The 15,953-nt window shown below is 42.2% G+C and overlaps 7 protein-coding genes across 7 annotated transcripts; 3 read left to right on the top strand and 4 right to left on the bottom strand.

Moving 5' to 3' along the window:
• Nucleotides 1–3,604: 3,604 nt before the first annotated feature.
• Nucleotides 3,605–3,757, bottom strand: SS1G_01571 (predicted protein; the record flags this gene model as incomplete). The annotated part of the gene is made up of 1 exon (XM_001597327.1): nucleotides 3,605–3,757. The coding sequence occupies one exon, from the start codon at nucleotides 3,755–3,757 to the stop codon at nucleotides 3,605–3,607; it is 153 nt and encodes a 50-aa protein (XP_001597377.1).
• Nucleotides 3,758–4,674: 917 nt separating this feature from the next.
• Nucleotides 4,675–5,018, top strand: SS1G_01570 (predicted protein; the record flags this gene model as incomplete). Its single annotated transcript, XM_001597326.1, has 3 exons — nucleotides 4,675–4,770; nucleotides 4,856–4,930; nucleotides 4,995–5,018. 3 exons carry the CDS (start codon nucleotides 4,675–4,677, stop codon nucleotides 5,016–5,018), a joined length of 195 nt encoding a protein of 64 aa, XP_001597376.1.
• Nucleotides 5,019–6,012: 994 nt separating this feature from the next.
• On the bottom strand, nucleotides 6,013–6,429 carry SS1G_01569 (predicted protein; the record flags this gene model as incomplete). Its single annotated transcript, XM_001597325.1, has 1 exon — nucleotides 6,013–6,429. The coding sequence occupies one exon, from the start codon at nucleotides 6,427–6,429 to the stop codon at nucleotides 6,013–6,015; it is 417 nt and encodes a 138-aa protein (XP_001597375.1).
• Nucleotides 6,430–8,412: 1,983 nt separating this feature from the next.
• SS1G_01568 (predicted protein) lies at nucleotides 8,413–9,161 on the bottom strand (the record flags this gene model as incomplete). Its single annotated transcript, XM_001597324.1, has 4 exons — nucleotides 8,413–8,498; nucleotides 8,586–8,698; nucleotides 8,818–8,883; nucleotides 9,142–9,161. The coding sequence occupies 4 exons, from the start codon at nucleotides 9,159–9,161 to the stop codon at nucleotides 8,413–8,415; spliced, it is 285 nt and encodes a 94-aa protein (XP_001597374.1).
• A 286-nt stretch (nucleotides 9,162–9,447) lies between these two features.
• Nucleotides 9,448–11,384, top strand: SS1G_01567 (hypothetical protein; the record flags this gene model as incomplete). The annotated part of the gene is made up of 2 exons (XM_001597323.1): nucleotides 9,448–9,612; nucleotides 9,663–11,384. The coding sequence occupies 2 exons, from the start codon at nucleotides 9,448–9,450 to the stop codon at nucleotides 11,382–11,384; spliced, it is 1,887 nt and encodes a 628-aa protein (XP_001597373.1).
• A 1,786-nt stretch (nucleotides 11,385–13,170) lies between these two features.
• SS1G_01566 (hypothetical protein) lies at nucleotides 13,171–14,333 on the bottom strand (the record flags this gene model as incomplete). Its single annotated transcript, XM_001597322.1, has 4 exons — nucleotides 13,171–13,225; nucleotides 13,291–14,050; nucleotides 14,109–14,160; nucleotides 14,220–14,333. 4 exons carry the CDS (start codon nucleotides 14,331–14,333, stop codon nucleotides 13,171–13,173), a joined length of 981 nt encoding a protein of 326 aa, XP_001597372.1.
• Nucleotides 14,334–14,650: 317 nt separating this feature from the next.
• Nucleotides 14,651–15,198, top strand: SS1G_01565 (predicted protein; the record flags this gene model as incomplete). Its single annotated transcript, XM_001597321.1, has 2 exons — nucleotides 14,651–14,673; nucleotides 14,997–15,198. 2 exons carry the CDS (start codon nucleotides 14,651–14,653, stop codon nucleotides 15,196–15,198), a joined length of 225 nt encoding a protein of 74 aa, XP_001597371.1.
• Between the last annotated feature and the right edge of the window lie 755 nt (nucleotides 15,199–15,953).

Below are 15,953 nucleotides of genomic sequence, written 5' to 3'. Positions count from 1 at the left end.
TACCAATTCGCGAACGAATCCAGGGGGCGCACAACTTGGCAAAACAAACAAACGCATGGAATATAGAAAATAATGTCCAACGAAGATTCCAAAGACAAAATAATATATCCTTCCATGAGTTCTACGAACCCCAGAACCCTGATGACGTTCGTACAGCTGACTGAGTGAACACAAACCCAGAAAATAAATGAGATGAAAGCTCCCTCTGGAAATGGCAGAACCGCCACAATAAGCTCCGTATTTTAGGTAAGATATGCCGTTTTCTTGTTATATTTCGCAAGCATGCGACACGGCAACAGCAATGAGACACTGGAAGGATAAGCTCCGGGATTTCTAGAGAGAAGGCTCCCAGTACCAAAACATTGGTTTGCTGGAAACGCCTATTTTATTCATTTACCATTCCGTCGGCATCGCTGTATACATCTGTACCACTTGGACTCGTATCGCCATGCAAAGCAGGGAAGAATCTGAAGAATGATAGAGGACGAGCGGGTGGCCGGGTCACACAATACTCTTGTGTTTAACAGACACTTTTGTGCCCAAATGAAATGAATCCACGAATAAAAGTGGGATTATGGAAGAAATGAATGGCTAGGCCGTTATGCAACAATAACATAGCATTGAAGCAGGTGCAAAGATTTCCAGGGCTACGGAACTGGGTCGCGGGTTCGTGCTGCTGTATCACTGAAGTAGAGAAGCTATCTGGTGCACAGAATATGCAGGTTACCGTGTCCACTTGGCCAGTCGGAAGAGATTCAAATATGGTAACCGGGAAGTGTCTCTCTCCGTCTTTTCTTGCCAGCTTGAAAGAGGACCCTTTGAAAATCATCAAACTCAAAATCTGAAATTCACCTAGGACCCCGAAAGTGGGAATAATTCTCCATACGGGGAACTTAGATTTGGATACCCGCACTTGATTGGGATATTGGCGGCGTAGATGATAATGATTGAAGATCTCACCGTGCTATGATAGAGATCATCCATCACATCTAGCGGTTGGTGCGCTGGTGCGCTGAAGAATTACTATCTGTCTGGGGAAAGAACAAACACCGTGTGACCCATTGGAATATGTATCAGCCCACAGAATGCTCACAGCGTCTTCAAGAAATGGGCGTCTACGAGTGCTTTCGTCATGTGAAACTAACTGCATGAGTATATTCGGGATAACAAGGATAGATAGTAATCAATCTTCAAGCCTTAAATCCTCGTACATACTCAAAATACCCTGAGGGTGGTTTGATCGTGATCATCGGTGAAGGCCGCCTTAAGCATTTCCAGTTAGATGTGAATCATTAACAGCTTGTGGCTTGTGTACTAGGGATAGATTGCAGCGTACCTAGAATTTACTGAGGCTCCTTCACCCACCTGGATCTGATGGGATTTCTGACCTGTCATTTTCGAATCTAGTATATACCTTGCTTGCATCAACAGGAGCGATCTCCTTCATTCCTCCAACGGACGGAACATTTATATTTGGAAACCCAGACCTTGAAACGTATAAATAAATATGTGTCGTAGGCAACAGAATAAATGAAGGATGATATCAGATAAGAACGATGTGAAGGAATAAGACGGGGATATGCATAGAATACGGGACAGCTACATTTTGGAAGAAAGAAGGCGAACGGGGATATCTAGATTTCTTGGCTCTCGTGCAACGTCGCTAAAGTAAGTGAGCGCTACCGGCAGGATGAAATGGCTGGTTCCATGCCTTGGCTCCTCCCTCCTCTTTCTTCCTTTCCCTGATATCTACAGAATGTAGGAAGGTATTGTACAGCACACAATACGATGATACTATGCAGGTCAGCAGTTCGCGGTAAAGATCATCGTGAAAAGTGTTGACATTGACGACCTGAGCTTGCTGAATCCTGATGAGTTGTACCATCCATCATCCATTCCTCGAGCCACGCACATAAAATATCCTTCTCCTAGAGAGGGAAATAAACCCCAATCCTGCTCATTGCGTAGTAGCCCTGTTGATCTTGTGTTAACCATAGTCATCCAGATCGTGCTCTAATCATCAGCAACCATCATAATCATGGTGAGAATTGATTAAGGTGCATGAAGACCCACGGGAAAGTCTATGATTCGGTGACTTCGGCATTATCGGTACGTGCTGTTCCATTCTCCTTTCTCAGAATTTGGGGAATGGAGATCAAATCTTGGAAACACAACATCATGCAGGTACGAACATAAAGAGCGACGTGCAGATACTGAGGTATAACAAATGGGGCCGATGATACCTAGTAGATAGCATATAAACAAATCAAAACATTTTTATGACACCCATCAACAATCATTTTCAAATACAGTAATCATCTCATAATTACTTACCAAACAATCAAGCAACAGCTAGACCTCACCGTGCCGCTTGTGTTGTAGCCCAAGACTCGGGCGGCATCCAATTCGCTCCATCATTAATTATTCCATCCATCAGATCCTTTCCATTCCGTTATACTAAAGACCAACTCCCGAAGTTTCGCTGCTTAACAAAAGTTACGCGCGATGATCGTCATTATCATCTTCTGATAGGCTGTATACTTCTATACCTTTGCAGATACATACAAATAACATGTTCCCATGTACTTAGAATGGCAATACAAGAACAATACAAACGAGATGGAAAGGCGCAGGTAGCATTAACATTATCATTAGCATTAGCATTTGCATTAGCATTACCGTATAAAAATTCCACCTTATTCACGATATTTTGAGTACATACGAACGACTCTTGTACCTGCATTTCCCCCAACACAAGGAGGGAAGGACTTTAAGGATCCCAAGGACCCCAAGGACCCCAAGAACCCCAAAAACCTTTCTCCCCCTTTCTCCCTGCATTTTCCCACTGGCAATAGTTAACCCCCCGACCTTCCACGTGGCCGCTCAGACTCGTTTGTGTAAAGGGCCTCAATGCTTTTATTTTGTGCTCCTTTCCAGCTTCATAACTTCCTCGGCTCGTGTTCTTGGTGTCTCGTACAATTTTATGGAGTTAAATTATATGAAATGTAAGATCTTACCAGCACTTCCTACTACTCCGTACATGGGATTAAATTAACCCCACCACCATTTTTTTTATCGCGTCGCTTTGGCCCTCCACGCTTAACTTTGGGGGAAATTACAAGATTGCGCAAATACGCAAATACACACTGCGCGCAACAGGTCAATGAATGTGTTCTAAAATGCTTACTTTTCAATCCTTATTATTTATTCATTACCATGAGATTTTTGTGTCGCAACTTGCCATCGTTTTCATCTTCAATGATACTGCGGGATACGTTATTGTAACTTCTAAGCAAGAATCTAGGTCTAGAGCCTCCGTCCGAATGATACGTGGGGGTTTAAAGCGTTTAACACCCTTTCCTAACTACTTGGTGTGAAGCTGGTGATAGTGCGTGCTTGCCTGCGTTGGTGTCCCTTGGACTTGGATTAGGATATGTCTTAGAAAAAAAGTTTGCGGAAGACGGCAATTATCCTTTCTTCCTTCCCCCAGTTCAAAATATCCCTGGACCACGAGGTTTGGTCGGCGAACATGCCGGTACACTCAATCATTTCCTAAGCAAAAGATGTTCAGGGCTCAGGGAGGTTTCCATGTTTTTCGACCCAGTTAGGCATCCGAAAAAGCAATGTGAAATGGAATCCTTGCATAGAATGAACCTGCGAACCCATAGACAGCTGGGCACATCTCCATCGCTCCGTTGTGAGCCGTCTTGAAGAGTCCACCAGACCACCCACTAATCCATATAGATTCTACAGCCATACCGACAGACTACAGTCCCTTCCTTTTCACTATCCGTAATCCCCGTTGTCCATTTGTATGGCTCAATTCACAATCTAAGTCTTACGTCTTGCAGGGTGAACGGGGAAAACGGGAATTTATCATGATTGATTATCGACGAGGAATATGCGGGAACCAAGGATCAAGCATCATCAGAGAGATTCAAAAACAAAACCCTTGGAAGGTTAGAAGTTGGAACCTTCGTAGATTCAAAAAGTATTCTTGACCAGCCTTAATATCTAAGTATAGGAAAAGGATGAAAACTCCCGTAAGAGTTGTAGGTTGTCAGTTGTAAAAGTTGTAGTTACAAGTAACTTGCATACAATTTGATACAAAAAACCATACCTACCTACTTACAGACCACGGCAACTACGGATTAGACAGCGGACCGAAGTTCTACACTTTTACACGCCTCGGTCGTACATACACCAATGAAAGTCATTAGAAGTAACGGATGTCACAATTCCTCACAAACTCGCTTCCCCCTCTTGGGGATTTCACTATTCCTTATCCAGGGACACGACCGTATGAATTAGCCCTTGTACATTAACATTTACATCCTCACACGTACTTGCATAAAAATAAAACAGAAAAAGAGAGTCAGTCGCGCGCGCCAGCACAAAGGACTCCGGACCCGTCCGACAAACGAAAAAAAACAAAACAAAACAAAAACAAAACTGATTGTGTGTGAACCGTGATGAAAAGAACCAGCGAGTAAGAAGTAAGAAAAGGAGATTAAATAAAACCAAAAGCCAGCCTAGGTGCGGCAGCAACGTTGATATCCCGAGTCAGACACCACCCAACTGCTTTGAAAAGGCACAAGTAAGAAGCACTATACCGTATTCCGTCTCTGCGCTGCAATGCGAAGGGAAAGAAAGCGTTATGCTTACTTTTGAAAAATGTCCGAAGGTTGCTTTGCGCTGTTGGAGGTAATGGTATACCCAATCCCGAATAGACCGATTCAATCGTATAATTGTCGGTACTGTAGCAGTAAGGTTAGCGGTTAATAGGTTAATGGCTAGCAACCTAGAAGCAAAAAAGAAAGTAAAAAGATGCTAGAGATACTAAAGATGCTAAAAGATGCTGGGACAGGAAGAACTAGAAGCGCCCATCACAGAAAAGACATCGTACAAGGTCAAGGCTAAGAAAGTCTATGTAGGAGGAAAAAGTCAAAAATATAATAATAAGTGTATTTATTTATTTATTTATTTGTATATAGTATATCCCCACGTTACGATCATGACAATTGGCTTTTCTACCCCATTTCCCAATCTGGCTTTTCTACACGAATTTTGGGGTCTAGCTGAAATTACCTTATCCATAGGAGAAATTAGATTTCGACATCGACATTTCTAAAATAAACCCTTTTCATTTATTCTTCTAACAAGGTGTTTTAATATACCATACTCATAATCAGCTGTAGAATTATAAGTCTTATTTCCATCTTTTTCAATATAATGAATAATCTGTTAATCATTGATTTATTGTCTCATCTCATCTCCTTGTCTCGATCATTATAAAAGTGTAGATGTATATACCCAATTTCGGCATCTCCTACAGATGAATTGCCACATGACGATGATTTGGAAATTGTCGAGGCTGGAACCACGGGGGCACCCTTAAAGCAAGATACAGGGTATTTGGACCTACGGTGGACACCCTCACTCTGGCGCTGGATGCTCGTGGCATTCGAGGATGTTCATAATAGTTCCCGTTGAAACGCGGCGCAGCGGAAGCGTAAGATTTTCTTAATTGCACATCGAAAGTATCCGAAAGATGGAATTGGTGTGGATGAGAGGTCGCGATTTGCGTGACTACTAGCTAGGGGATGTGTAAATGGATGAGAGCTTTGCTGGGAACACGCCCCATTGGCTATGTCTTATCTAAGGAAATGCAAAGGAAAATGTCTTCGTGTTAGGTTTTGGGGTCTTCCGTTCCTTTTTGTTGTGTGTGTCATCTTTCTCCGGCTTCGGGTTTTAGAAGATGATTTGGATTGTTCGTGCTTCTGTCTTCTGTCCAGTGTCCACCAGTGCATCGATGGAGGAGGGGTTGAGTTCGGTGTGCTGGTTCGCTGAGTATCGCTTTTTCCCCGTGCGAATTGAAATTTGACATAACGCTCAGTTGCGGGAAAAGCTTACAGTTATGATCCCGCACATACCACTAGTTCTAACAAATCCATTCCAAAATCCAAGTAGTCGGCTAAAAGCTAGATTTTACTCCATCAACGTATCTTCCTGTCAGATGAAAGTAACGTAGAATTTGAACATTGGATAGGAGCTTTCTCGCAATGGAACGTTAAGACCTTCATCACAGCACGAAATCTCCCAGTCTCCTGCACATTTCAGCAGTGTGTGGTCGACTTTTCCTCTGTCTGTTGGCTCGCATATGCACACCCAGGTATAGTGGAGACCGAAAATAGCTCTCTTTGTGCAACCTTGCAAGCTGTTTATGCCATCTTCAAGGGTAATTATGGCTGCTCCGTTATGGCAGTGCATGAGAATAAGTTCGACGCTGCTTTTAACTTCATCCGTTAGAGGCTTGAAGCTCAGGAACAGGTAGGTTGGCACCCAATTTCTGGGGATCTTGGATTTAAAGATTGGATGAACGAACAATACGATAGCTGACGGATGATCAGCATCATACCTCGACGGCATGATATCATATTCGTCAATTAATCACCATCAGATTGTCACCTCATCTCTTTTACCAGAGAAGACATTAGATCTTCTAGTCATTTTTGCAGGGGAAAGAAACTGGAGAACATGAAATTGAGTTGGGCTTTAGTTTTACTAAAGAAAATATCATCCGATCATGGACGCCAATCATTAAGGGTAGCTGCCAAAGCTTCACGCAACCTACTTCTCTTAGTGCTAAAAGTCGACTCTAGGAACTCGGCCTATGCTCCGAGGTACTGACTAGGCCAAGCTATTTCAAGCTTGTTGGACCAGGCCAAAGCCCAAGTAGGAAATTGCATGACAATTTTGGAAGTGGCAACAATCATGATCTGCCTCCATCTGGTCGAGATCGGGCGAAAAAGGTCATCTGAATTACTTCTTCGAGTTGCGGAGGGCTATATCCTAGTGTCCCTGAAGTTGAGAACATATGTTGATTGAGCTGCTGCACTGTTGCCCAGAACATGGATGCTGAAAGATGGTGTGTAAGCTTTGCTTAGATGCGAATGATTACTTAGTACGGCTAGTTGAGGATCATAGAGGACTAGTCAGGTAGGTACTTGGAGCAGATTTGCCAAAATCAAGAGCTAAGAACCATGTTCGTACCTGAGTTGGTGTGATCCACTCCGGCTTTCTGCAGGTGCGAAGCAAAAAGAACTTAGCCACTGAGGAAGCGACCGCAGAACAAAAGGGAACAACATGTTATCCCTTCACAATAATAATAATAATTCAAAGTGTTAAGATCTGATCGCTTACAAGTTGCAACAAAATTACACATAATGAACGGAGACCCTCCCAGATAGATATCACGATCCGGTTCAACCTGACGATTAATAAACCTCATCGTTTCCGAGTCGGAAATCAAAGTGGCTTGTGAATGTCCAAGGATGATTTTCTGGAATACAACACGCTCGTTATTTGGGAATCAACCCACTTTATGTCGGAGCTTAGTTGATGTTATGAGAGCTCTCTTTCGCTTTCGGTTTCTCTGTGGGTCACATATGATGTTGCTTTCCACGCACGGTGCAGTTGGGGGCATGAGAAGGACATGGATAAGCTATAGAAAGGGACGAAACTACTGTGGATGAGTCTGAAATAGATATATTTCTTTTGTCATACAATCAATTTCATACGAATAGAAATGACGGAGGAAGAAAGTTTGGAATTTGAAGTAAATACGAAACTTTGAAGTGATTCAATCATCATCATTTTCATCATTCTCAACAGTCAGGGAAACAATTGATATGAGTGAAGTTGTTTCAGGGGAAAGTGAGGGTTTAGTATTAGAGTAGAATTACAAAGAGACCGATCAAAAGGCAAAATAAAGTAAGACTACAAAATATTTCCGTTGATGGGCCTTATCCTACCTAGGCAAATGAAATAAACGAGGCGATGAAGGGGTACATACCAGGTGCTGAATCTCAGGCCCCCAAGGACGTAAGTATTCCAAGGATTCATAAATATCAAAAGAAATGCCCTAGTGAGATAAAAAAGAAAAAGGGAAGAGTGTGTGTCCCAGGGAGTAAACCCTTGCCAAGCCACAACACCAGTGATTGTGGTCTGGTAGGTCAAGCAAGTCAAGGAGTTAAGGTCAAGGTTAACAATGTATTGCAAAAACAGCGAGGGATTATAATTGTGCCCCTGTCTAAAAAAGCACAGGCTTTCTGTAGGCTTTTAGGCTTGTAAGCTTGCTGTACCAACAAGATTATGAGATCGCTCATCAAGACAAAACCCCATACATACATTCATACATACATATACACTTACATCCATACATACATACAGATACACCACCGAACAGCTGTGAGCACACACATCCCATATCCACTCACACCACACACCACCCATCAGAGAATCCACATTTAATCCATACATACATACATCTTAGCTATACCACTAGCAATCTAAAGCACCTACCTATACATCCATACCCACCTTCGTTCACATCTTACCACCTACTTCACATCAATCACCACCACACTTCTCTTCCTTTCCTTGAATTGCGCGCTGCTCCTTCTTCCACCCCTCCCGCTCATCCTCATCCTCACACTCTCACTCTCTCGTCCGTTAAATTCCACTTGCTGGTCTGCATTGTGATATATATATTCATTGTTCTTTCCGCACTTGTATATTTTTACCCCATTCGAATGTATTAGGAAGAAGAGTAAGAGAGACTTTCGATAATTTTTGGGCATGAACTCCCCCGGTACCAGTCACATACAGCCACAGATCTGATTTTCCCGCCAACATACTAAATTCTAGTTACTACTCCGTTAGTTTTCCCCCTTCATACACTAACTACTCCAACCATTTTACCAACACAAACCATTTGTCTTCCCTCCTTCGTTCCAGTTGACTGACTTTAATTACAGTCGACTCCTTCGTTCCTTGCCTCGAATTTCCTGCTTTACGATATCGATATTCTCGGTTCCTCGCCTGCAAGTAGTCAACTTTTAAGATTCGTTTTACCACCCAACCTATAATATATACGTGCCATCATCACTCAATCACTGAAACCAAAGTCGAAACGAGCGGTTGCGAGACTCCTTCAATTCTTTCGATTCCAATTTCATTCTTCCAATACATCTTTAATTCTATCGCCGCCCACATTTCTTCAACTTTAGACTCCATTCATTTGTCTGTAGAAGTGGTTAACCAGTCATTTCTTACTCAACGCGCCATATACATTCTTACTCAAGATCGTTGAACGACATATATCTACGGCTCCCGTAATCTACATGAAATCCAGTCTTTCCAACAATATTATTTGATTCCGACATTGCTCGATCCGTCGATTCCTGACTCGAAAAACTTAACGCTACTCGGATTAACTTAGGAACCAACGCTGTACTAAAGATGGAATACGTTCAACCCGCCTTTCAACATTTCTCGCATCATCCGAGCCTTGATCAGTTGGTTTCTCATATGGCATCAGGTGGGCCCTACAATGACCATCAACATATTATCCACGGATATTCCTTATCGCAACACCCATCCAACATGATGAATATGTCTAATGGACAGAAAACCAACGAGACGAAGCCTCGTCTAGGAAAGGAAGAAGTTGACATCTTGGAGCGTGAATTCAAGAGAAATCCAAAGCCCACGACTCAAACTAAGCGTATCTTTGCTGAGGATATGGGGGTTGATTTGGCGAGAATTAATGTAAGAGCGAAATTGGAGTGAACTTTGGACGTCTTAGTACTGACATGTAGCAGAATTGGTTCCAAAATCGTCGAGCCAAACGTAAGCAAGAGAAGAAAACCGAAGCATATGAGGCTGGTCAAGCGCGGGAAGCATTGGGATTCTCAGTTTCCGCGCCCTCATCTCCGGAATTTCCTCAAAACAACTACAATATCGATTATCAAATGGTGCCACAACAGCCATCTTCAATGCCATTCTCTACAAGCGGCCCTCCACCAGCGACGGCTCCCTATAACCCACAATATCAAGATCCCACTTCGGCGAGTCTCGAGTCTCTTTCACGTACGATGGCTGTCGTTCAAGCCGCATCTCAAGATGGGGGATATTCCGAAAGCTTTAATTTACACCACAATGGACCTCAGCTCGCAGACATGTTAGGTATGACAGAGCCATCTGATCTTGATCGTGCTTCATTCCCAACCCCCAGTAATTTCCATAACTTCGAAGGCAATCCTTTCACTTTCCAACCCACGTTCCAAAATGATATGTTCCATGAACCCGAGCCATTGAATTCATTTGTTTCTGTGGAATCTGGACATACTCCAACAGCCTTCAACACTTTCTCTGATGCAAGCACTACACGATCGCTCTCAATAGCCTCGGCTTCATCTCATGTCATTCCTCAATCTTTCACAGATCTTACTTTTAGGCCACACGAAAGCGGCGACGACCAAGGCCCAGAACACAGCAATGACGCAACATCCTCCCTTGCACAGCCTCTCAACTGGAATGTCAAATCCGGCTCATCTCCTCCACCAGCCTCGTCTCTCTTCAAATCCCCACCTCCACCAACTGATCTAGCCGCCAGGCGAAAGAAGGTCCACGTTAAACCGGCCGCCTTGGGAACAGATACGATGCGAAGTAGACCATCGATCGGCCCACGGACCGTATCGAACATCGATGGATTCCGTCGCCAAGTCGTCAGCCCTCTACCTTCACCCATGCGCAGGATCGCTTCAGCAGGTGGTAATGTTCTAACTGGCCGCATTCAAAAGGCTGGAATCGAGTCGGCACAGCGATCGCCTATCAATATACAAGGATTCGAAAATGTTGGTTCGTTCATGGAACAGCATTTCCACATGATTCGCCAGCCTAGTTTGACAGCCGGTTCATCTCTCACGAGTAGCTTGGCACCACCAACGCCAATGTCGCCTAGGGAAAGACAAATGTCTTTGAAAAGGGAAAATTCATCATCTCAAGACAACTTGAACTACTTGTTCAACTTGCAAGGCCATGATGGTCTTCCCGCTTTGGTAGACCCCAACCAAGCTACCGATCAAACACCACCAGAGACTCCACAAGCTTCGTTAGGACTTCAGCCAACACCGACATCCGGATGGCCCAACCACAACAATCACCACAATGCTGAGCAGCACTGGAATTACGAAATTCCAGATGATCCTCTCTACACACCCAACCACGATTCTTTCGCCAGCGACCTATCAATGCCTCATCCTTCGTACGCCAGTCAACCAGTAACGCCAGCTTTTGGTAGTTTCAATCAAGGAGGCCTTCTCTTGGGTAATAGTCATGACTCCCCTCAATTCAACAACAATGCCAGTCCGTTATATACATTGTCGAATCAGGGTGGATCTGCTGAATATTCGTTTCCGCATGAAGGACTTCCACCATTCCCAAATCTTGGATTGGTCGGCAGTTCTCCAACCATGACGACGAAACAGAAACAATATCAGTTTTCTAATGTTACCCCAGCTGACTATTCGGAGAAATGAGGTTGTGGTAGAGAAAGAGTCTGTATTCGTACTTGTGGTGACTCGTGTTCTTAGTATAGGGCGTGTGATTCCTTTTTTTGTTTTTGATTATTTTTTCTGGATATTGACATCTGTTGGCGAAGCGTTGATATCCCCTAAATCGTAACCAGATCGATTTAAAACCCACTGGCATTGTACATTAGCAATTTCCAAGGTTGGGTATCGGCATTCAAGCGTTTTCATTATGTACCTTCATTTTTTTCTCATTTTTTTGACTCTTTTCACTTGCAAACTGGTTGTCATACAATGAATGGCACGATGCCTCTCACTTAATTAATAATTTCTAAATGGCATGGGTGGTGTGTCGTTTTTGTTAATGTTCATGATGTATAGGGAGGGAGAGTGGCGGGGGAAGGAATGTGTATTGAGAGGAGGGAATGGAATGGATGGAATGGAATTGGGAAAGGGGGGTTGGATAGGGAAGGAAGATATACCCCAAAAGCAGGATACATTTTTGGCTTGGCTTGACCAGTCCACTCGATGATTCCGAGGAGAGAGAGAAATTCTTTCTCTTGAGAGAAAAATCATAGTTTTTTTTTGGTGGGAGGGGTGTTGGGGATGTGATGGCGTTTTGGGGGATGGGGGAATTGCTTGGAATTGAATGGATTGGTTGGTCTGGATTGGATTGGTATGAATGGATTTGGATGGATGGGTGGCTGGGATGGATCGATGGATGGATTGATGGATGGGGAATGGAGTGTGAGGGAGTATTTCCTGTCTTGTCTGTCTGTTCCTCTGTCTATCTATTTAGCTGTCTATCTTAGCACCTACCTTTGTCATATTTGTATAATGCTTCATTGAAATAGAAGAACTTCTACATCGTACTTTTTGAATATGTTGATTGAGTGTGCTACATATTGTGATGTTGATTGTGATGTTTGAATAAGGAGGTTCACTAGAGAGATAAATATCCATTACTTCAACTTCCATATCCTCATTGGAGAAAGTAGCTTCTCTCTTCTCTTCATATTCCCTTCTCCCCTTGATATAAACAAAATAATTATTTATCCATTTATTTATTCATCTAATCCACATCTCCTGCAATCAAAATCGTAACCGTAAGATTACTTGCTCGTAATATGGAAATTCCTTCATTTACCTCCTGTTGTCTTGGAATATTCGCTCAAAAAGTCAGTAGTATATGTAACTGTATATTTTTTCATCCTGGGTTAGAAGTTTATCTATCTTTCTTTTGATATAAGAGTCTTATATATGCTTTGTAAGATTGTATTTGATATATATATTTAAAGAGAGGGAGAGGGGGAAAGATGGAGGAAGGGAGGGATGATATATATTTAAATACTTATAAAATGACTCATTTTGAAATTCAAATTTAAATGATAATTAATATGAACCTCTAGCGGTCATTATTCACCGGCGTGCTATTTATCTGCTCTCTTGATATTCACATCACAGTTTTTGAAGGATGAGACTTATGGTTTTGTTGTTGAGGGTGTTGGGTGAAATAGTACGGTAATGAGAAAGTCGAGTGGGTTTGCGAATGTACAATTACAATATGGTTCATATATATTTGATTGGTATATAATGCCTTTCCTTGCAGTTAAGATATGTACTTCATTGTAGTTTCATACCTGAGAAAAATGTACGATGCGTGATGTCTTGAAGTTGAGCAGTAGATGTATGAGATAACGATCAGTCGTTTCAGTATTATCATTTGACATTAGCTCCTCCTCAAAATTCTCAACCCTTCTCATCTTCTAGGCTCGATTCTCGCTTCTTGTATAATCTAAGCCTTTAATCTCTGTCCAGCAATGTCATCTTGCGCATCCTTGATCAAGAAACTACACTAAAGTTAGTACCTTAACTCCTACAACCTCGCCGCTAGTCAAATATTCCGGGAACATACCTATAGAAGATCATAGTTGGAGCCACCGTCCCCAAATGCCATAAGCTATGCGCATCCAAACATCCCCACCAAGGTGGAAAATCCACCAATTCCAAACTCATCGCCAAGAAAATCCACGCAACTACCAATCCAGGCAATGCTGTCCACGCCCTCTTACTCTTCCTATATTTTTCGAACGAGAACCAACTCCACAGTGAATTTTGTAAAACCCCAACGATAACGTTCGCGGCCATGTTATATGTATAGTCCCAATCCCACCACTTCAGATATACCACATGTGCTATATAGAAAAGTATGCAAAGAAGAGTCCATGCGCGTAATACAGAGGACGTACGTTTTCCACCACGATCCATACGAAAGACTCGAATTGGCGTATAATACATGCCATACAAGACACTCCCTCCGGCGGCAAAATAATCCAATTGTTCTGTAAAAGTAAAATCCCTTGTATGAAATATCATACTGGCGACCCAACTCATCATTCCTGCATATGATAGCATAACATAGTATTTTCGCATACTATAACTTTCAGGAATCTGAGCAGTGACTTTCGCAAGTCCATTTTGATGCGCGAGGAAATTAAGGAGGGAAAAGAAGACAGAGAAGGGTTCTTGCATGCCGAGAAAACGATAAAAGGGCCATTTGCCGTGGAATTGAACGATAGGTTGGGAAGATTCGACGCGTTGGTTGGTGATTATATGTTGGCAAGTATAATCGCATTCCGCGGGGCAAGTCCAGAAGAGGAGTCGATGGAGGAGTGCTATATCGTTTTTGTTATTATTTTCGCGCAAAGAAATAGGAGCAAAGAATTGACATACGAATCTTTGTAGCACTTCCAACTCCATTGTCACAATTCTCTCGTTGGCAGACCTAAATATTTATTAGTATAAGGTAAACAAACCAAACGAAAGCTCCACGGCAATTCATACCTCAACACATTGTTTAAATTCAGGCAATCGGTCACCAGTACTCGCATTTGCAATTCTGAAGAACCCAAGCAGTGCAAAGCAGAGTAGAAAGGCGAATCTTTGCCGGATTATCATTGTGTTGTTGTCAACGTGGTTGTTTTTGAGATGAAGTTGAAATCTGACACACTCTACTCATATATTGATAATATGAATGATGCCTGCCCGAAACGGTTAATGTTCGGTACGGATTGTGCGGAGCTCGAGACGGACACGTGATTATATTTACTAGAACAAAAAAGTCCTCATTAACTAGTCAAGGGTCGTAGGGTTTTTGATAGTCATCAATTAACTCTAGCATAGGTTCTCTACCAGTTCAAAAACTAATCCAAATGAATCTTTTTATTTTTACGTTTTTAAATCAGATCAATATTCAGTCTTTTGCTACGAATAAAATGGCAGAATACTGTTTCGTGGAGTAAGCGAGACAGGATTGTATTGGTGGCCGGAGCATTCAACACACCTATCATGATGACTCGAATGTCAATTTTATAGTCTAACAGCGAGACCTTATCCATCTTACTATATTTCCTGTCAAAACACATAAATCCTAGCGAGCTACGGAGGAAGTCGCTAGTTATTCGGATCAGAAATGGTAATATCTGAAGCATGGAGCAGTAGGCTCAAGCCTACCTCAAGATTTCCTTCCCCTCCTCCCCTCTCGTTCCCTCATGACTGTGACCCATACGGTTGACTTGAAGTCGACATAATGTCACTTTGATAGCAATGCCAATTTTCCAGACTTTATAACGGAGTTCATTCAAAGGCAATGGAAGAGAGCCTGCTTCGGAAAATCAAGGATTGCAATCTCAGCGCTGGGCAACAAACTTCTTACGAGGATGAATGGAAACAGGTTAGTGATTGCGAAGTCGATATAGGGGGTGAGATTAGTGAGAAGAAGATATCCATTAACGATGCAAGACTCAATGAATCTATCTTCTGATTTCCGGACTAATTTGCCGGATTTCAGGGGAGTGGAAATTATATCAATACTCCTCCTAAAGTATCAAGCTCATCTTTCCTTAAAAGTTTGGGCTAAACTAGAACATACAAGCTATAAAGTCCGTACTTCATTAAAAAACTGAAGATTTCTTCTAGCACTACTTTTTGACGAGCATTTTTGTGACTCCGGTAACCCTCTCCCATTCTTTCCATTTAAATTATTCATTCTCAGCAATTTTGACTGTTTCATCACATCAAGAAAGTTGCTCGATTCAAATCTGGAGCTTTAACATATCATTATTGCATCATTGCTCGTTAATCAATTAGTTTCACACAGACAGGACTATGCTCCAAGAATTGGTTTTAAGATTCACTCTCAAGTATTCTATTCTTGATATCCAATTACAGGAGCTTCAATCTCTTTGGAGGAATAGAGACATGTCTAGTCGTTTTATTGCACACCCCATTTATTCCATGTGCTTCACTCCAGTTTAGACATGAAATATGCATAATATTTTCACTTAGGAGTCTTACCTGGTTGCTCGTAAACAATAGCCGAGAGATATATAAATCAAAACGAGAGCCTCACAATACACAATGTCAAAATCATATTGAATAATACAAATACGAGTCCTTAAATGTATGATTTCTAGGTATTCACATATTCAGATAATGTAGACAAAAACTCACTACGAAATAATGCAAAAGTTCCAAATGTTCAAGCACAGCTAGACTTCATGGAACCTTAAATGACCA

Source organism: Sclerotinia sclerotiorum, genomic scaffold, assembly GCF_000146945.2.
Source record: "Sclerotinia sclerotiorum 1980 UF-70 scaffold_2 genomic scaffold, whole genome shotgun sequence".
NCBI lineage: Eukaryota > Fungi > Ascomycota > Leotiomycetes > Helotiales > Sclerotiniaceae > Sclerotinia > Sclerotinia sclerotiorum.
This window is presented reverse-complemented; position numbering and strand designations above follow the sequence as displayed.